The sequence below is a fragment of the Denticeps clupeoides genome, chromosome 5, assembly GCF_900700375.1.
Source record: "Denticeps clupeoides chromosome 5, fDenClu1.1, whole genome shotgun sequence".
Lineage (NCBI taxonomy): Eukaryota > Metazoa > Chordata > Actinopteri > Clupeiformes > Denticipitidae > Denticeps > Denticeps clupeoides.
The window spans coordinates 264,480-286,323 of NC_041711.1; the positions used below are offsets into that span (position 1 = coordinate 264,480).

The 21,844-nt window shown below is 49.0% G+C and overlaps 1 protein-coding gene across 1 annotated transcript in view; it reads right to left on the bottom strand.

Moving 5' to 3' along the window:
- The window catches only part of LOC114791224 (E3 ubiquitin-protein ligase HECW2-like), an 88,785-nt gene extending 67,646 nt beyond the window's left edge, over nucleotides 1–21,139 (bottom strand). Inside the window, exons 1-14 of the mRNA XM_028981873.1 lie at nucleotides 20,856–21,139; nucleotides 10,335–11,104; nucleotides 7,868–7,975; nucleotides 7,602–7,696; nucleotides 6,726–6,801; nucleotides 5,505–5,674; nucleotides 5,204–5,346; nucleotides 4,728–4,828; nucleotides 4,070–4,650; nucleotides 3,675–3,978; nucleotides 3,390–3,491; nucleotides 2,494–2,644; nucleotides 843–943; nucleotides 182–400 (exon numbers count right to left, since the gene is read on the bottom strand). Coding sequence (XP_028837706.1) covers nucleotides 182–400; nucleotides 843–943; nucleotides 2,494–2,644; nucleotides 3,390–3,491; nucleotides 3,675–3,978; nucleotides 4,070–4,650; nucleotides 4,728–4,828; nucleotides 5,204–5,346; nucleotides 5,505–5,674; nucleotides 6,726–6,801; nucleotides 7,602–7,696; nucleotides 7,868–7,975; nucleotides 10,335–10,689 — 2,506 coding nt within the window. The 5' untranslated portion in view covers nucleotides 10,690–11,104; nucleotides 20,856–21,139. The remainder of the gene's footprint in view (nucleotides 1–181; nucleotides 401–842; nucleotides 944–2,493; nucleotides 2,645–3,389; nucleotides 3,492–3,674; nucleotides 3,979–4,069; nucleotides 4,651–4,727; nucleotides 4,829–5,203; nucleotides 5,347–5,504; nucleotides 5,675–6,725; nucleotides 6,802–7,601; nucleotides 7,697–7,867; nucleotides 7,976–10,334; nucleotides 11,105–20,855) is intronic.
- Between the last annotated feature and the right edge of the window lie 705 nt (nucleotides 21,140–21,844).

Sequence of the window (21,844 nt, forward strand, 5' to 3'; positions counted from 1 at the left end):
GTGTGGTGTGCGTGTGTGTGGCGTGTGGTGTGCGTGTGGTGTGTGTGGTGTGCGTGTGTGTGCGTGTGTGTTTGCGTGTGTGTGTGTGTGGTGTGCGTGTGTGTGTGTGTGGTGTGTGTGTGTGTGTGTGCGTGTGTGGTGTGCGTGTGCGGTGTGTGTGTGTGTGTGTGGTGTGGTGTGTGTGTGTGGTGTGTGTGTGTGTGGTGTGTGTGTGTGTGTGTGGTGTGTGGTGTGTGTGTGTATAGGAGGGAAAACCGGACGATGGCCGGACTCACAGGGTTGGAATGTAGCAGGGAGAAGAAGTCGGGGCTGGTGAGGAACTTGGCGCTGGGCGACTGCAGCAGCAGAGAGAGACGAGAGCGAGAGCTGGCGGGAGCAGTAGCACCGTCCCGCCGGTACTCTACACACACACACACACACACACACACACACACACACACACAGGGAATTAAACAAATACCGTAACACACAGTCACAACACACAGGAATATGCAAAGATGATTCCTACTACTAGTCATTTGCATTCACAGCATTTACCAGACACCCTTATCCAGAGCGCCTTACAACCAGTAGTTACAGGGACAGTCCCCCCTGGAGACACTCAGGGTTAAGTGTCCTGCTCAGGGACACGATGGTAGTAAGTGGGGTTTGAACCCGGGTCTTCTGGTTCACAGGCGAGTGTGTTACCCCCACTAGGCTACTACCACCCTGTGTAATGTATATTTGCTGTCTGTGTTAAGTCTTTAGAAAGACCCTGAATGCTGGATTACACATGGACGTCATGAAGATGCCAGCTGTGTCACGAACTACATAAATATGCATGTGCGCTGGGGACAGTTTACCAGGAATGGAGTGATGTAGGAGCTCGCCATCATCTGAGAGCATCTCAGCCGTTTGCTCTTCGCTCCTCTCGTTGGTCATCGTCCGACGGATACTCTGGTATCTGAGTGCAAGATTACAACGAATTACACACTACAGTTGTCAACAAAAGTTGTGAGAATGACAAGTATTATTACAAGCATTTTCTACGTTTTAAAGGCTTTTATTGACAATTACATCAAGTTTATGTAAAGAGTCAATATTTGCAGTGTTGTCCCTTTTTTTAAAGACCTGACAAGCTGTCAATCAACTTCTGGGCCAAATCCTGACTGATGGTGACACATTCCTTCAAAACCAGTGCTTGTTTGTCAGATTTTGTTGTTTTGAGTTGTTGTTTTTTTTTGTCCACCCGCCTCAAGTTCTCAACTGGAGTTTTCTGGCCATGGACCCAAAATGTCAATGTTTTGATCCCCGAGCGACTTAGTTCTCACTTTGGCCGTACGGCACGGTGTTCTATCAAGCTGGAAAAGGCATCGTTCTTCACCAGACTGGTCTTGGATGGTTGGGAGAAGTTGCTGTTGGATGATGTTTTTGTACCATTTTTTATTCCTGGCTGTGTTCTGGGGCAAAATTGTGATGAGAAGTAGCCCCACACATGAATGATCTCAGGATGCTTTACTGTTGGCACGAGACAGGACTGATGGTAGATCCCACCTTTTCATTTCTGAATCATTTTTCCAGATGCACCAAACAGTCGGAAGTGGGCTTCATCGGAGAAACTGACTTTACTCCAGTCCCCAGCAGTCCAATCCCTGCACTTCCTGCACAATATCAGTCCGTCCTTGATGGTTTTCTTGGAGAGAAATGGCTTCTTTGCTACCCTTATTGACACCAGGCCATCCTCCAGAAGTCTTCACCTCACTGTGCGTGCAGATGCCCTCACACTCGCCTGTACTGGTGGCACCCCGATCCTGCAGCTCAATCATCTTTAGGAGACCTTCTTGAACTCCCTGAAGCCTTCTACACAACGTCTCTCCTCAAAGTTTTTGATGATCTGATAAATGGTTGATTCAGGTTGATCTTGGTAGCAGCCTGTGAAGCCCATTTTATGCAACCCAGTGATGACTGAGCGTGTCTCCTTGCAGGTGACCATGGTTAACATTTCAAGCATCACCGTCCTTTTAAAGCATCCAGTCTGCTATTCTAACTCAAATCAGCAGGACAGAATGATCTCCAGCCTTCATCTCCTCAACTCAACTCACGGGTGTTAATGAGAGGATCTCTGAAATGATCTCAGCAGGAACATTTGTTGCAGGGCTGAAATCTACTGGAAATGTTTTTTTGGGGATTAAGTTCTTTTTCATGGCAAAGAAGGACTTTGTCATTCATCTGATCATCTTCATAACATTCTGGAGTTTATGCAAATTGCCATAATTAAAACGGAAGCAGCAAACTTGTGAGAAACAGTATACTTTTGGCCACAACTGTACACAGCAAACAAATCAATGAAGAGTCTGGGAAGAGGACAATGCAGGTCTACCAGTTGCACCTCGCTCAGAGATGTACGGCAGAAGACAGTGGAGATGATGATGATGATGATAATTAATATGGCCTAGAAGATCACATTTTTACTTTATCATTTCTATGATGTATATTTGTAATATTTATTTGTACCTGCGGTTGAGCTGCTCCATCTGCTGGATGGAGTTGGATCTCTGCAGCACCTGCGGTGCGGGCGGGGCAGTGGGCCGTTGCCAGGTGGTGGTCCGGTTCACGTGGTCCACGTAGAAAATCCGTCCGTGGCTGTCGATACGAGCCTCCCAGTCTAAAACACACACACACACACACATTCAACTACACGAAACATCCTCCACACACACACACGTTCAACTACACGAAACATCCTCCACACACACACACACACACACACACGTTCAACTACACGAAACATCCTCCACACACACACACACACGTTCAACTACACGAAACATCCTCCACACACACACACACACACACACACATTCAACTACACGAAACATCCTCCACACACACACACGTTCAACTACACGAAACATCCTCCACACACACACACACACACACACACGTTCAACTACACGAAACATCCTCCACACACACACACACACGTTCAACTACACGAAACATCCTCCACACACACACACACACACACACACGTTCAACTACACGAAACATCCTCCACACACACACACGTTCAACTACACGAAACATCCTCCACACACACACACGTTCAACTACACGAAACATCCTCCACACACACACACACACACGTTCAACTACACGAAACATCCTCCACACACACACACACACACGTTCAACTACACGAAACATCCTCCACACACACACACACACACACGTTCAAATACACGAAACATCCTCCACACACACACACACACACACGTTCAAATACACGAAACATCCTCCACACACACACACACACACATTCAACTACACGAAACATCCTCCACACACACACACACACACACACACACACACACACACACACACACACACACACACACACACACACTCACTGGGGGGGAGCGGCTCATCCACTCTCTGGTAACGGCTGATGTCGTGTCGCACAGAGGGAAGGGAACGAACAGGCTGGTGGCCGTTCACCTGAGCTGCAGATCCTGGCAGACACACACACACACACACACACACACACACACACACACCACACACACACACACACACACACACACAATCTACACTGAAGGATCAATTAGTAAAGAATAAAACCAGAAAGTGAAGGAGTTCAACGCTGTTATAAGACGTCTTATTATTCTTATTCTCTCTAGGAAAAAACAGCTCACCTGACCCTCCATCTGTTTCCATGGCAACCTGCCCCGATTCAGCTGCAGCCCCGCCTCCTTCGACAGGCTGTGGGCCCTCCTCCTGTGAGCTGTTTGCGGAAGCTTGCAGGCTCCGCCTACGCTGCCACACCTCACCGCCTTCCTCTTCCCCGTTCGCCACGCCGCTGGCGCCGCCAACTCCCGATTGGTTGGATGCAGCGGTCCCACCTCCCTCTTCTGTAGGCGTGGCTTCGCTGGTGGTGTCTGCAGGCCCCGCCTCCTCATTCTCCTTCTTAGGTACTGCCTCCGCCCCCTTTTCCCCTTCCTGCAACGTACGATGACGTGAAAAGTGGACGTATTCAAGCTTTACCATAAATTACCAGAACTGTTTGTCCCCTCCAAGCGCATGTCTTCACCTGAGTGGACTTTTCTGGTGGCTGTTCGCCGCTCGCTGGCGCCCCCTGGCTTCCCTCCTCCACCTCGTCCTCTCCTCCGTCCGTTCCCTCATTCGCTGCTGCCTCCTGAGCGGCCGGGGCAGTCTCCACCCCCTTCTCCTGCCCGCCGGTGAGCGTCTCGGCGCCGCGCTGCGTCCCCTCCTCGTCTTCGTCCGAGTCGATGTGCAGCATGGCGTTCAGCCGGGTGTCGGTGGGGAAGCTGGAGCGCAGTTTTGGGGACGCGGCGCCCAGCGGCCTCTCTCCGGGACCTCTGGGCGCTTCGATGGCATCCAGGTAATCGTTCAGAGAGACCTGGCATTGGGCGTGTCCAGGGGACGCCTCGGCCACCTCTCCTTCCGCCACCCCCCGGAGGTCCCTCAGGCGGATGTCGTCCAGGTCGCAGAGTCCCTCGCCGTTCCGGAATCCCTCGCAAGATCCCTCCGAGCCGGTAGGGGACAGTCCCCGCGGCAGTCTGGACGACGGGTGGAGCATGTCCTCGTCATCAGACGGGCTGCCCGGGTCCCCGTTAACGGACGAAGCCCCCAGTAACGATCCCACGGCATCTGAGGTTGAGGAAGAAGTGGCTTTAAACGTAAAACTCCAAATGGACGTGAACACTGAGGACGAAAGAGTCTCTCACCCTCGTGTCCGGTGGAGGTGATGTCCACCCTGAACTGCAGCTGGCCACTCACGTGCTCCGTGGGGAGACGGCGGGACAGCGCGAAGCTCGCCGGGTGGGCCCTGAATCACAAGACGGAGTCTCGTTATTATCTGTTACAGTCAGTAGTTACAGGGACAGTCCCTGTAAGTGTCCTGCTCAGGGACACGATGGTGGTAAGTGGGGTTTGAACCTGGGTCTTCTGGTCCATAGGCTAGTGTGTTACCCGCTAGGCCACTACCTCCCTGATGCTCTAATGCTCTGCTCCTCATACTAAAGATGGAATAAAAAGTGACGGGGACCGGGACCCTGAGCAGGTGGGACGCAACTGGCATCATCAAGCAGAGAAGATACAAAGAGACGAGCGAACTGGACATCGAAGACAATGTCAGACGCCAGAGCTTCGCCCCAGATGGACATTTCAGGGACAACCGCAGTGGTGACGGGTCTCTACTCACCCTGCTGCGTGGCGCTCGAGGAGCCGCTGCACCGGGATGGTCAGCTGACCCAAAAAGCGCTTGATGATTGGACGGCTTTTGGCAAACTTGTCCTTGACCTCAATTTCCAAGACGTCTGTCATCAGGGCCACAAACGTGTACTTCTGCGCAGGGGGAGACAAACGACGTGTGCACACTCACCAGAAGGCTTTAATATTATTAGCCCATCGGCCACGCCCGGCTGCACCCTCAGATGAAGGAGCCACGGGAGCTTTCTGGGCCATTTAGGTGTGACGTGTGACGCGTCTCCGTCTGCCCTCACCTCTCCGTGCCACACGGGGTTGGTGGTGTTGGAGATGATGGAGGCTCGTCTCTCCTGGCCATGATGGGTGAAGGTGGGGAAGCTCCCTCTCTTCCCGGGCTGGATGGACATCTTCAAATAGGGATCGGGATTGAAGAACATCCCCTTCTTCAGGCCCTGAGCACGAATATCTACAGACACATAATCACAAGACTTAAAAACCTCTCTCTCCATCAGCCACACAGCGAAAGGCAGACGGTGGACCACCAGTATGTGATCCGGGGGTAGAACCTGTACAGGGGGGGCCATTTATATGGATCCACCTCAATAAAATGGGAATGGGTGGCGATATTAACGTCCTGTTTGTGGCACATTAGTATATGTGAGGGGGCAAACTTTTCAAGATGGGTGGTGACCATAGTGGCCATTTTGAAGTTGGCCATCTTGGATCCAACTTTTTTTCAATAGGAAGAGGGTCATGTGACATCAAATTTATTGGTAATTTCACAAGAAAAACAATGGTGTAACTTTATTCTTTCATGAGTTATTTACAAGTGTCTGACCACTTATAAAATGTGTTCAATGTCACCAACCATTCCCCTTTTATTAAGGTGTATCCATATAAATGTCCCACCCTGTACATACATCTAGCCACACAATGAAAACTGATGCCCTCAGCTATGTAGTGATGAACAAAGCGCACACACACACACACACACACACCAGATGGTCTACAGTCTAGAATAGAACCCAGAAACTCTACAAACATTAATATAAAACGTATTTGTTTCATTCTCGCTAACTTGGACAGATGATCAAATAGCCACAAAGCGACTGGAGCACATAAATCCAGCCACACAATGAAAACCTGATGGCCTCGGGCAGGATAGAAATGAAGCAGGTATGTAGTGATGCACACACGCACCAGATGGCCTCTAGTCTGGAATTAAATAAATTACTATCATAAATAATTATATTTATCTCACAGTGACGTGCGTTCCATCTCCTGCAGTTACACATCGTAACCACCGAGTGGCAGTAGAGGTCAGCCTCGGGTTTGTATTTACAAATGGGAAAATGGGATCGGCCGGCCACTGAGAGTGAAACAATGGCGGCGACCCTGAGTGGAGAATATTCCTGCAGCCGGAGACCCTGCTGGCCGCCGCTCCGCTCTTAAGTGCAGCACTTTACCTAAATGTAGGCAGTAATGGCCACTCTCGACACACACGCATGCACACACACCTGATAACGTAAAACTGACGAGTTTGCGACAGTGTTCTGAGACCACCTGACTGTCCAACTGGCCCTCTGCTCCCGCCTACAAAGGAAGAAAGAAAAGGATTTTATTCACCCAGACAGACAGACTTTTACTGTGTAAAATGGACGTAATATAAATACTACATGATCAGGGACAAACCGTAAAGCAGCGCTGTGGACAGTAACACAATTAAAGGGTCGATTCGGTATCGAAATAAACAACTCCTCACATCAGGAAGTTGTGCACATTTCATTTTTTTATTTTGATATTGATATTCATACATTACACCCGCTGAAAAACACACTACTGCTGAAACGCAGAGCGGGTGGAGCCACGCCCCGTTAATCTGCACCTCTGACCCTGGATTAGTGCACATCATTTCATATCAAATTAATTTGTGCCAGCTGGTATCAATGCAGAGAATCAGAAATGGTGAATCCCCTGTACGGCAAACGGGGCATGAAGACCCCCCTGTGCGGTGACGGTGGCTGTGAAGACGACTCCATTTATTCAATTATACATAAATACAAAATATAAATAAGTCAAGCTCTCTCATTCGCCAACCAACTTGGGCAGGCCTTTATATCCCTGGACAGACCATAAATTCATAATAAAGTAATATGCATCTAAAACCAATTCAAATACATGGAATAACAGTAATTTCACACAGTTACCATAAACCCCCTCTTCCTCCATGCAATTTTGGTAAATTCTTAGCTCCGCCCCTTCCCCACCGTCACTGCCGGTCAGTCCAGTCCCAAGACTACCGAACCGTTTATTTCCTAGGATGGCTGTTTGGAGCGATCATTACAGCCTGCATGACATCGTGGAGGCATGGGGACGCATGAGAGGACACTGACCAGGACGCCGGGGTTCTTGACGGTGATGCAGGGGGTCGTTGCTCTCAGGGCGCCACTCACTCCGTGGTAATACTTGAAACAGATCTTAGTCTCAGCTGGTGGACACAGGCGCACACACACAAACGAACACTGACACCTTCAAAATACACATTTTACAAAAAAAGTGTAAAATAATATACTGGCAAAACGGAAACTTCATCTGGATCAGCTGCAGGGATGAGTGAGTGTGTGTGTGTGTGTGTGTGTGTGTGTGCGCAGTCACTCACGCTCCATGAAATAAGGTCCCGGCTCCAGCCTCCAGACGATCTGTCCCTTCTGAGTCCCGTTCACCCCGCGGTTCTTGGAGTCCCACACGTTGGCAGGACACGTCTCGTCTGAGAACACAAAGAGTGTGCGAGTGTGTGTGTGTGCGAATTATAATCTCGTCAAGGACATGGACCATCCAAAGTCAACACACTCGAGTGCAACACAAGCAGCAAAAGAAGCAAAGTGACAAAATTACCAATAATAAAACCGCAGCTATTACAAGAGAAGCAGAACGAAGCCATAATCATCATTTATATTCCATCTGATATAAAACCCACCAGAAACAGGAAACATTAAATACTGAAAATAATCACTGAATTAATTTGCTTTTCTCAAGTGATTTTCATAAAATATAAAAAAATAAAAACTACTTGCGTTTGGTGAACGTTTCCTGCGCACCAGAAACTGACACGAACTATTATTTTAAAGAGATACCTGTGTTAGTTTGATGTGAAGAATTTGAGACCTTGATAAATGTGGTCATGATGAGAAAAGTAAAATCTTCAGACCTCTGTAGCACATAAGAGTGATGCTGCGTAAAGAATCAATGAAAATTTGAAAAAATTGTGTATGATTAAATGGGTTTAATGTCTTCGCCCCAGAATTAAATTTTTTTTTTAAATGTACAAGCCACACTGGCTGGTGAGCAAAAAAGTTTGTTCCCCCTTTGAGATTAGAGATCGATTATTAATACTTAATACATGACACCTGACATGGACAGATCACGTAGCGGCGATTCGGAGGTGGCAGATGGTTTAATACTGGTCTATATATAAAAACCCTTCCTGAGTCAGCTTCCCCTCCCACAGACGCCCATCTGCTCCTCGCCGCCATTTAGCATCGTGCTAACGGCGCTTCAGCTACGCTAGCAGAGCTAGCTCGGAGCAGAATACACCAAGGAATGTTCCACGGGCTGCTCTTATCGTCTGTATCGTCAACGTTCATTAAAGCACTGCTGTTGTGAATGAATCCGACCGATTACAGAGATTTCCGAGCGTATTAATTCCATGACTAATGGAGGACTTAAATTAACAGTAGAAACTGAAAAGCGGAACTGAAAAGGGTGCAGTGTTACTCAAACCTAACTTCTAAATGATAAAATAAAATTAAACTATAACGGTGCATTCCAAATCATTCACAATGTTCCATTGATCAAAATATCCTAACTCGCTACATCAGTTGTTTCACCGCTGCATTGCATTCTGGGCTACATAGGCCCCAGAGACAGTGCACACTTTGCATTCTATTGGCTTCATACTGCAATTTTCGACATATTTATTTTAAAAAAAAGCATGTTGGTGTGGAATGTTGGACACACAACCAGCCGATGTTGACAAAGAAATGCTTGCTAAGTATCTAGAGAAGCTGCCGGACCTGACAACTGTTCTAGCGGACCTTTCATGGTGAAATACACCTTCTAGAACGCTGTAACATTTCATCTGGCCGTCGCTTTACAAGAATAAAAAAGGTAGAGTTATTGCTTGAGATTGACGGTGAGGGTTGAGAGCCTATATAATTACGAAGGTGACTGTTGACTTCCAACAATCCACAACTCACGCCCGGCCAAGCCCACGATGCCACACAACAGCCAAAATGTCACTTCGTGGCAAAATGATGTGAGGAGCCTCCCCTCCACCAGCAGAGGACCAGTCCTCCTTTACTCCAGGTCAAGTACAGACTATGGTAGACCCTGGTAAATCGGGCGAGCTCGTCTGTGAGGGATGGGACAGCTCCCCGGGGGACTGATCGATGGCTGGCGGGCCAAGGCCCCGGAGAGAGAGTCTCAGGAATTCCCCTTCCCGCCCCCCCAGACTAGATCAATCTCGCCTTTCACTGGACACCACTTCCCCTCTCCCGGCCTGTTCACAGCAGACCAGCACACACACAGAGTTAATGGTACTTCCATTCAGGAGAAGCCTGCTGCCTTCATGGGGAGAATCCATCAGCTGCCCCAGGACAGGGACCGTGGTGTTGGACCACCGACTGAAGAGCCACCTCTACACTGGACATTTGAACTATGCAGCAGAGTGGAGTGATTAAAAGGTGACCTTCAGTGAGTGTGAGAGGAACAGAGAGAGTGAAATATAAAGATAAACGAGTGAGAGCGGATGGACGTGATAAAAGGCAGCCAATGACACGGTGTCTCCGTACTCCATACCGCACAGCTGACTCAGCTCTCGTGGTCTTCACACACACACACACCACATTACAGGTCACCAGATAATAGTCCTCAGCTCCACTGCTGTACTGGTCATTCCTCCTCACAAGGTCCAGGGATCTTCAGCATGAAAAACACTCAGAACATTTACAGCAGCATTTATTTACAGGACCTTGAAGCCTCCTTCACGTCCTCTAAACATCTAACCATTTCTTTACATACAAAGAGGCTTTAGTGGTCCCTCTCCAGATCCTGAAGGTCCTGCTTACCTATGTGGTAGAGCCCAATCCAGTCGGTGGCGTCCACCTCCTCTTTGATGTCCCAGGAGATGACCAGGTTCTGGCCCCGCCCCAGCGTGAACTGGTAGGTGGAAGCTGTGAGTGATGAGCGGCTCTCAGAGGTCACCAGGTCCGTGTCACTGTTGGCTCGGGGCAGCCCGAGAGGTGTGTCAGATGGGCCGGGTCTTGGGCCACCCCCCGGGCCACCTACAACAGCTCCAGCCACGTCCCCGCTGGCTCCGCCCTGGACCGAAAGCCCGCGCAGGTTTTCAGGGCCCAGCGTGTAGCGCATGTGTGGGCTCCGCCTCCGCACCACCAACAGGTGCTCGCGGGCAGTTGTAGCCATGGTAACAGGGTTGGGGTGGTGGGGCTGATGGGGTTGATGATGTGGGTGGGGGTGATGGTGGTGGTGGGAGGGGTGGGGACGGGAGCGGGGGGGGAGGACTGCCGTGGCGAGGGAGGGGCGAATGGTGGACGCTGGGTGAGGAGGATGACCAAGATGAGGAAGAAGGGAAGAGAATAAAGAGGGTGGGATGCCTCCAGACGGTCAGAAGATCATCTGGCTTCCTCAGCCCAACTGTTCAGGTCCTTATAAAGCTTTTGTAGATGCTACAGACTCTGGCGGGAATCCCCCGGTCACGGTGAAGAATGGACGCCGCCGCTCTGGTGTGTTGCGGATTCCTCCACACATCCTACCAAGGGCTGAAGAGAAGAGCTCTTGACGGGACCGCATTGTGCTGGGAGAGCCAGGTAGATGGTGCCTGCAAGAGAAGGACAGATGGACAAAGTAAGAATGGGCACGTTGACCAGAGGGAGTGACACAACGAAGCCGGATTCTGCGGTTCACCAGCTCTCCGTTCTACCAAACAAGACACCCATCTAAAAACCAGAAGAGCAGAATCCCAGGTTCGAACCCCACTTACTGCCATCGTGTCCCTGAGCAGGACACTGTCCCTGTCACTACTCGCTCTGGATAAGGCTGGATGTCTCAGTACACCAGCATGAAGATAACGTATCACGTAAATTAAAACAAAAGAGAACGGGATCTGTTGCCAACATTTCGTGTGGCGTCTGCTCTGGAGATGATGGCGGTGGCCTTCGGTGATTAAAATGCCACCATTTTAATCTGGTGGGAGGGCGGGGCTGGACGAGAGCGGCGGCTTAAGCATCACTGCACTTAATCACCGACGAGCAGCTACGGTTCTCCGGCGCAGCTGTGAACCATCTCTCTCCATCACCGGAGCTCAGGACATCCGCGTCATCGCCACGTCCATCTAATATTTCACAGCACCAGCTGACCACCAGCTGTCAAAGCAGGAAATGTGCTGAAGAGGTCATGTGGACTGTGGTCACCTGTGACTATCATGACATGAACCCATTTTCTACGCCGGGATGACATTACGAGAACTTCCAGAACAGTCCATATGGAGCGCGTGGACAAGCAGAGGCAGACGGGCCTGAAGAGAAGATGCGAGGAGAAGAGACAGAGCAGAGCGGGAAGTGTGAGGGACAACAGACGGCACAGTGGAGCTTACATAACTGCAGGAGGAAGACGGATCGGGTCGAGTTTATGAAATGTCGAAACAGAGGAATGGAGAAAAGTGGAGTGAGTGCGTGAGGAGTGGAGAGAAGAAGAAGAAGAAAGGGGGGGTAGAGAACCAAGCTCAAGTGTGAGAGCCTCTCTGGACCTTACATAACAGCCGTTCTGCGTTCCGTCTCCCACACAGCTCTGTTTGAGAACTTGACATGCACCAGAGAATTCTGGGTAACGTCAGCGTCAGAGTGGCCACCACAACTTCATTATAGTCACGGCTGCAAGAAGGCTAAAGCTCTCCAAAACACCAAATGCCATGGCGATCCAGGACCACCAGGACCACAGTTACTCCACCCATAGAGCTGCACATCTCCTCATACGCAAATGAACCAATTTTTTTAGCCATCAGTTGATAGAATCTAAATGAACGATTTTACGCTGTGCTTTTGCTGCGTTCTTCTGACTATGTGCTTTTGATTCAGAATGAGTGAAGAACATCTTGACTGTTTTGGTCTGGTTTATTTGTTGCACCTGTACGTTGCGTGAAAAAGCAGAGAACCAGTCAGAAGGTGACATGAGCCATCCATGCAGGTGACCACACACAATCCAATTTCTCAGTACGTGCTCTATATACATACGTTCATTTACGCAAGTTCACATACAAGTTTGCATAAGTATACGGCCCACTTCCTGCCAGTTTCCCACTATAAAGGGACTAATAAAGGACAATTTCATCCCATCATCGCACCTAATACAAGCCGTGTTCTTGTCGTCCGCCATGTTTCTTCATGATTTTAACACCAACAATTCATCCAGGCCTACAGATAACCAGCACTGTGCTTGTAGGGCTGTAGTAACGTGGCTTTAATAGTAAGTCTTATAACCCAGGGGGTTCTCAACCTTCTGCAAGCTGGCCCCCCCAAAGCTGCTTCTTTGCTTAAACTGTCGAGGCTTGCGCAGCTTCTCGAGGAGAAATCGAACAAATGGGCGCCGTTTTCTAACGTCTACGAGCGCAGCGCACACAAATAAACCAAACTGACATACTGCAGTTAACTTTCAAAATGTGCCGTTTTCATATTTACAACGTTTAAATACAGCTCAGCAACATACATCACACGACCTGACAATTAACCGTCACCTCGCGACTGATGAAATAATGACTGTTTGGGTCTGTTTTGATCCGATGAATCTCAACCGTTATAACCCGAGCGGTTATCAGATTTATTCGATTCTGGGCCACTTCTGAAGGTGATCTTCTCCGTTCCTCTCCCTCCTTGTGCATTTTCCAGTGAGAGCAGCGACGTGCAGAAGGCCGCCGGGTTCAGAGCAACACGGGACACTACAGAAGGCCATTAATAATTCATCAATAACACTTACAGTTCATGCAGCATTCCATTACAACCAAACATGGCCGGAATGTTCCTCAACCTCAACGCCAGGGCACCAATAATACGGTTTTATCAAGGCTCCAGGAGGGACAGGTGGACATTCTGTCCTACAAGCAGCGAAGATTCGAGAGCCTAACAGTGATGTTGAGACAGTGGATCACAGCTTCTACAAGTTGTTTCTGGTCTGCAGTGGTCAGGACCTGTCAGAAGAACTCCAGGGAAGGACAACCGGTGACGGAGCTACTGAACTTCAAACTGCTGGTTTCAAACACCGAGTTTGAGGAGCTCATCAAAATTTCCAAAACTGTCTAGTGGAGTCCATGCCTCCAAAGGGGGGAAATAGTCAGAGAACTTGATTTATCCTGGAGGAAACTGCTTAATCGTACGGTTATGGCCTTTTGGCGTGTTGGCCAACATCGCATCATATTTACAGCATTTACCAGACGCCCTTATCCAGTATTTACAGGGACAGTCCCCCCCCTGGAGACACTCAGGGTTAAGTGTCCTTCTCAGGGACGCGATGGTAGTAAGTGGGGTTCGAACCTGGGTCTTCTGGTGTGTTCCCCACTAGGCTACTACCACCCACATATGATTAGTGGGTTGGCCGAAATGAAGAGCGTTGCCTTGGTAAAGCACTGGTTGTATTGTGTGCAGAACTAGTCATGGAGACAGGAACCTGGGGGCAGCGGTGGCCTAGCGGTTAAGGAAGCGGCCCCGACCAGTCAGTAAGTGGGATTTGAACCCGGGTCTTCTGGTTCGTATGCGAGTGTGTTACCCACTAGGCTACGTATAAATCATATTTAAGATGGAACTTTTCATTACATTTCAACTCTGTCGTTTGTCAGATTTTCTATATTTTGCAGAGTTTACTGGTCAACAGAGGCGTATAATGCCGACCTCAACCTATCAAGGGGGGGGGGAGAGAGAGAGAGAGAGGATCGAGAGCAGGCGACGATCGAAGAGAGAGGGAGAGAGCGAGAGGCAGGAGAGTAGAGGAGACGAGAGGCCCGGAGGATGAAGAGAGAAGAGAGCATGGAGAGCGGCGAGAGAGACGAGAGAGGAGAGAGATGAGAAGAGAGGTCAGATGAGCCAGATTTCTTTTCGGAGAGCAGACAGAGGAGAGAGAGCCCGAGGGAGAGAGGGATGAGAGAGAGAGGCGGACAGAGACGGGGAGAGAGAGAGGGAGAGAGGAGAGGGAGAGAGAGAAGGTGAATGGCCCTTGATCCCGGCCTTGGGATTAAATGAGAATGGTTGCTATTACGAAAGGACCCCATTATATCCCTGCCTCATCATCAGGCCGCCGTCTAGCCAGTGGTCCACACCTCCATCAACAGCAGCTTCTCTCCTTGCTCTTGCCACGGTGAACTCCACCTTTCCTCTAGAATACCTGCCGGTATTGCTCTGCTGCGTGCCCAGTAAAGTTCTGAAGTTGGTTTTTGTACCTGCATTAATTAAACCAAACTTCCAAGATGAAACAAAGGCTGGTTCCTACTGGGGACTCTGACATCATTTCCTGTAAGAGCAGGAAGTCTGGACAGTAAAACCCAGCAGACGCGCAGGAAACGGGCCTCCAGAGGAAGTCCACATCCTCACCAGGAGATTCACGTGACCACAGCGTTCCTCACATTCCTCGTGCACCTCCCTATTTAACCCTCGATAGCACGAGGAACCCACAGGAGAAATCTCCTTCACCGTCTTCCTGTGGCGCAGAGCCGTCCAAACGCCCACGTCCCCCAGAACACACCAAGGCCGAGTCAGAGCTCTGGAGCTCACGTACTCCAATTCAAACACTGGACACCGCGCCGAGAGCAAATTACGGAACGAGACCACCACACTACACATGTACACATCCTGAAAAGACCAGCATCAACACACGTAGACCCCGAAAACCCAACTCCGCATTCTTCTTTTTTGGACACGTTCTCGTAATTTAATTCCAAAGATCTCAAACCTCTGAAGGCGTCTAATACAACCGAAACGGATTAATTACATCAGACGTCCTTATCCAGAGCGACTTACAGTCAGTAGTTACAGGGACAGTCCCCCCGGAGACACTCAGGGTTAAGTGTCCTGCTCAGGGACACGATGGTAGTAAGTGGGGTTTGAACCTGGGTCTTCTGGTTCGTACACGAGTGTCCTGGACTGAATGGGGAAATTGGAATTGAACTTGGAGTAAAGTACGCTGCTCCCTCCACAGACACCCAGGAGACGGCAAGTTCTCTAAGAACGATGGCCTACAGTCCCCTCGGCCCCTCGAGGACCCACGTCTCCACTACGTCTATTCCTGCTGAAGCCAGACATCTGACGCGCTGGCCCATATCTAGATCTATTTTTAAAAAGTGTGTGTTGTCCAGAGATCATGTTCTCCACACTGGTCTACATGCAGCAAAACCAGGACTAACCTTCCAAATGGACCTTTATAAAACGGCACACACACACACACACACACACACACCTCGCTTCCGTAAACCCCAACATCTCAGCACCAGAGGAACGGAGCTGAACTGCAACCAGGTCTCTCCGTTCTAAAAATACTGGGACGCAGCGAGCAGCGAGACGGTTATTACATAACACGACGTTCTCCATCGTCCAGCTCCATCAGGTTTATTTAAAAAGTGGCCGCTGAGGACGTGGGACGGGGCAGAAGAAACATCTCCACTCCATCCCAATCGGGAAGTTCACACCACCACAACAGCAGGAAATAACCCGACACAAGCAGCTGCTGCCAGGGTGACACGGGTCCTCGGTATTTCACCAGCACATGACAGGTGTCCAGCGTGTGGGGACCTTCATCAAGGGGACCTCAGTGGCACCTTGGCGGCTCGGGATTCGATTACGGGGCCGCTTCCTTCACCGCTCTGAAGTTGAAGTTGTATTTCAGCCATTTACACGTTAGACGGTACATCGTGAAACGAAACAGAACCTGGTCCTACGCGGAACATCTGCACGTTCCAGAACGTATCACCGCATCATCTGAATTAGACACGTGGAGCCCTCTCTACCAGAAACTGGAGAAGAGGAGCGTACCGGATCCAGTAAATAAGCTCTGCGCCACCGAGGAACCCACATGGAGATGTGGAGCAGGTTGACGGACGTGAAGAACGGTCAGAGTTCATGCGGTGGCAGGAAGTGCTGGAGTCCCCGTCATTGTTCCCACCTCGGCCACAGGCTATTTCTGGACCACAGACTCCCACAACCTTCCTCTGATACGTTCCACGGTTCTGCAGCCCTCGCTGATGACGGCGTGAACCCCAGATGCAGGACCTTCTCCTCACAGACAGGACGGTGACCCGACTTCCTGCAGGAATGTTCATGTTGCCGTCATTTCCTCAGGCTCCACCTTTCTTATAGTTACGTTTGAAGGAACGTTATGTCTCAAATAAACAAATCGGCCCCATATTAAAGGGACTTCACCAGAAGCACCACGCCCTCAAAACCTCCCCGACTGGAAGGAGACACGCCCTCAAAACCTCCCCGACTGGATGGAGACACGCCCTCAAAACATCCCCGACTCCCCGACTGGATGGAGACACGCCCTCCAAACCTCCCCGACTCCCCGACTGGATGGAGACACGCCCTCCAAACCTCCCCGACTCCCCGACTGGATGGAGACACGCCCTCCAAACCTCCCCGACTCCCCGACTGGATGGAGACACGCCCTCAAAACCTCCCCGACTCCACAACTGGAAGGAGACACGCCCTCTAAACGTCCCCAACTCCACGGCTGGAAGGAGACACGCCCTCTAAACCTCCCCGACTGGAAGGAGACACGCCCTCAAAACCTCCCCGACTGGAAGGAGACACGCCCTCAAAACCTCCCCGACTGGAAGGAGACACGCCCTCAAAACCTCCCCGACTGGAAGGAGACACGCCCTCAAAACGTCCCCGACTGGAAGGAGACACGCCCTCAAAACGTCCCCGACTGGAAGGAGACACGCCCTCAAACCTCCCCGACTGGAAGGAGACACGCCCTCTAAACCTCCCCGACTGGAAGGAGACACGCCCTCAAAACCTCCCCGACTGGAAGGAGACACGCCCTCTAAACCTCCCCGACTGGAAGGAGACACGCCCTCTAAACCTCCCCGACTGGAAGGAGACACGCCCTCTAAACCTCCCCGACTGGAAGGAGACACGCCCTCAAAACCTCCCCGACTGGAAGGAGACACGCCCTCTAAACCTCCCCGACTGGAAGGAGACACGCCCTCTAAACCTCCCCGACTGGAAGGAGACACGCCCTCAAAACCTCCCCGACTGGAAGGAGACACGCCCTCAAAACCTCCCCGACTGGAAGGAGACACGCCCTCTAAACCTCCCCGACTGGAAGGAGACACGTCCTCTAAACCTCCCCGACTCCACGGCTGGAGGGGGACACGCCCTCTAAACCTCCCCGACTCCATGGCTGGAAGGAGACCAGCTTGGCCACGACTCATCAAGCATTAGGTCATGTTCAAGAACCCATGATCCCCAATGGAACCCGTACAGACCATCCAGAACATTGTTCTTGCACGTTCATGTAGCCGGTTTGTGTCAGTATGTAACGTTGTTTAAATGTTCCATGTAGGTTCCGGAGACACGTTGTTTCGTTCTAGGTGGAACTTCTAGGTGAGCTTCTGCCAACGTGACCGCCAGGCTTCCAGATGGTGGAGCGAGCTGCTTTATTCTCCATCCTCAGTCATCTCTTGAATTACAGGGTGTTCAGAGAGCCTCTCCTCCTCCTCCTCCTCCTCTCGCTCTTACCAGAAACTTCATACGCTTATTAGCCCCAAGTGAGCGTGAAGGCCTGAACGGCCGCCCCTTGTAGGTAATTTTCTTTTGTCTGGTGTGAGGATGGAGACGCGGATCGTCAGGTCGCTTTGTTCCAGGTTGAAACCGAGTCAACTGAAGCCCTTCAAGATGGTCGGTCCGTATCATATTCGGAGAATTATTATTATCATATCTACTGTACTACGCTGGCCATGTGGCTCTGAAGCCACACGTATTCAGATACTAAGATCTCAGAGAGCAAGAAATCATGATGATGATGATGATGATGATGATGAGACCTCCGCGTGGATTTGACACGGATCCTAATATCCTTCGATTCAGACAAATCGTTTTTTTTTTTTTTTTACGGTCGCATCTTCCTCCTCCTCTTCTTCAGGTCCACTCTTGAACTTGACCCGCACCATCATGCGCCGAGAACCTGTAGCCACGTTCATTTAAATCCCGCCCGGGTTCATTATTCATGATTATTATTATTTTTATTATTGAGAACGTGTATAAAAGCCGCGCACATTATTTCTGGTTATGATTATTGAGAACGTGTATAAAAGCCGCGCACATTATTTCTGGTTATGATTATTGAGAACGTGTATAAAAGCAGCGCACATTATTTCTGGTTATTGAGAACGTGTATAAAAGCAGCACACATTATTTCTGGTTATGATTATTGAGAACGTGTATAAAAGCAGCGCACATTATTTCTGGTTATGATTATTGAGAACGTGTATAAAAGCAGCGCACATTATTTCTGGTTATTGAGAACGTGTATAAAAGCAGCGCACATTATTTCTGGTTATGATTATTGAGAACGTGTATAAAAGCAGCGCACATTATTTCTGGTTATTGAGAACGTGTATAAAAGCAGCGCACATTATTTCTGGTTATGATTATTGAGAACGTGTATAAAAGCAGCGCACATTATTTCTGGTTATTGAGAACGTGTATAAAAGCAGCGCACATTATTTCTGGTTATTGAGAACGTGTATAAAAGCAGCGCACATTATTTCTGGTTATGATTATTGAGAACGTGTATAAAAGCAGCGCACATTATTTATGATTATTGAGAACGTGTATAAAAGCAGCGCACATTATTTCTGGTTATGATTATTGAGAACGTGTATAAAAGCAGCGCACATTATTTCTGGTTATGATTATTGAGAACGTGTATAAAAGCAGCGCACATTATTTCTGATTATTGAGAACGTGTATAAAAGCAGCGCACATTATTTCTGGTTATGATTATTGAGAACGTGTATAAAAGCAGCGCACATTATTTCTGGTTATTGAGAACGTGTATAAAAGCAGCGCACATTATTTCTGATTATTGAGAACGTGTATAAAAGCAGCGCACATTATTTCTGGTTATTGAGAACGTGTATAAAAGCAGCGCACATTATTTCTGGTTATGATTATTGAGAACGTGTATAAAAGCAGCGCACATTATTTCTGGTTATGATTATTGAGAACGTGTATAAAAGCAGCGCACATTATTTCTGGTTATGATTATTGAGAACGTGTATAAAAGCAGCGCACATTATTTCTGGTTATGATTATTGAGAACGTGTATAAAAGCAGCGCACATTATTTCTGGTTATGATTATTGAGAACGTGTATAAAAGCAGCGCACATTATTTCTGGTTATGATTATTGAGAACGTGTATAAAAGCAGCGCACATTATTTCTGGTTATGATTATTGAGAACGTGTATAAAAGCAGCGCACATTATTTCTGGTTATTGAGAACGTGTATAAAAGCAGCGCACATTATTTCTGGTTATGATTATTGAGAACGTGTATAAAAGCAGCGCACATTATTTCTGGTTATTGAGAACGTGTATAAAAGCAGCGCACATTATTTCTGGTTATTGAGAACGTGTATAAAAGCAGCGCACATTATTTCTGGTTATGATTATTGAGAACGTGTATAAAAGCAGCGCACATTATTTCTGATTATTGAGAACGTGTATAAAAGCAGCGCACATTATTTCTGGTTATGATTATTGAGAACGTGTATAAAAGCAGCGCACATTATTTCTGGTTATTGAGAACGTGTATAAAAGCAGCGCACATTATTTCTGATTATTGAGAACGTGTATAAAAGCAGCGCACATTATTTCTGGTTATTGAGAACGTGTATAAAAGCAGCGCACATTATTTCTGGTTATGATTATTGAGAACGTGTATAAAAGCAGCGCACATTATTTATGATTATTGAGAACGTGTATAAAAGCAGCGCACATTATTTCTGATTATTGAGAACGTGTATAAAAGCAGCGCACATTATTTCTGGTTATGATTATTGAGAACGTGTATAAAAGCAGCGCACATTATTTCTGGTTATTGAGAACGTGTATAAAAGCAGCGCACATTATTTCTGATTATTGAGAACGTGTATAAAAGCAGCGCACATTATTTCTGGTTATTGAGAACGTGTATAAAAGCAGCGCACATTATTTCTGGTTATGATTATTGAGAACGTGTATAAAAGCAGCGCACATTATTTCTGGTTATGATTATTGAGAACGTGTATAAAAGCAGCGCACATTATTTCTGGTTATGATTATTGAGAACGTGTATAAAAGCAGCGCACATTATTTCTGGTTATGATTATTGAGAACGTGTATAAAAGCAGCGCACATTATTTCTGGTTATGATTATTGAGAACGTGTATAAAAGCAGCGCACATTATTTCTGGTTATGATTATTGAGAACGTGTATAAAAGCAGCGCACATTATTTCTGGTTATGATTATTGAGAACGTGTATAAAAGCAGCGCACATTATTTCTGGTTATGATTATTGAGAACGTGTATAAAAGCAGCGCTCCTTACCGCCAGCGGGACGCCAGGCCCGCCGAGGACCAGCGCGCCTCAGCCGGGCAGCAGCTCCGGCGGCTCCGGCGGCTCCGGGGGCTCCGACGCGGCTAGCAGCTCGTCTCGTCCGCGTTTATTTACATCCTCGCCGCCGCCGCTGCGGCCACATGCCCGTCCGTCCGTCCGTCAGTCCGGTTCCGGTTCCGGTTCCGGCGGAGCTCGGATCAGAACCGCCGCGGAGCCCCGGGAGGACACGGCTCTACAGCGGCCTCCTCTTACTCCTCCGCCGCGGCGTGAAGGTGTTTACGGGACGGACAGGAGGAGGACAGCGCCCCCTGCCGCCCACATCCCACAATGCACTTCGCACAATCCACCTGCTTTATTCATCTCCTTCACGTGTTCCAATTCGGATAGTATATTAAAAGAAAACTCTGACCCCTACCTGACCCCTACCTGACCCCTACCCGGCTCCTCCCCCTTCCCCTACGACCTGGAGTCCTTCTCATGCGACTTGCCAGAAGGGGGCGCTACAGGGCCACGATTCTTCATACTGTCAAGTAGGAGATATGAGGTGGTGTTTTATTAAATCCAAGCTGGAGTTCAGATCATGAAACATGTCTGCATGTTCACATTTACACCCCAATATTCATATTACAGACTGATGGGCCAGTGGTGGCCTGATGGGCCAGTGGTGGCCTGATGGGGCAGTGGTGGCCTAGCGGTTAAGGAAGTGGCCCCGTAATCAGAAGGTTGCCGGTTCGAATCCGGACCCACCAAGGTGCCACTGAGGTCCCCTTGATGAAGGTCCTTGATGAAGGTCCCGTCCCCACCCGCTGCTCCCCGGGTGCTTGTCATGGTGCCCACTGCTCACCAAAGGTGATGGTTAAATACAGAGGACACATTTCACCGTGTCACCGTGTGCTGTGCTGCTGTGTATCACAATGACAATCACGTCACTTCTGAAGTGGCCCTGCGTACACGAGAAACAGCGAATGGAAAGCTGTAGA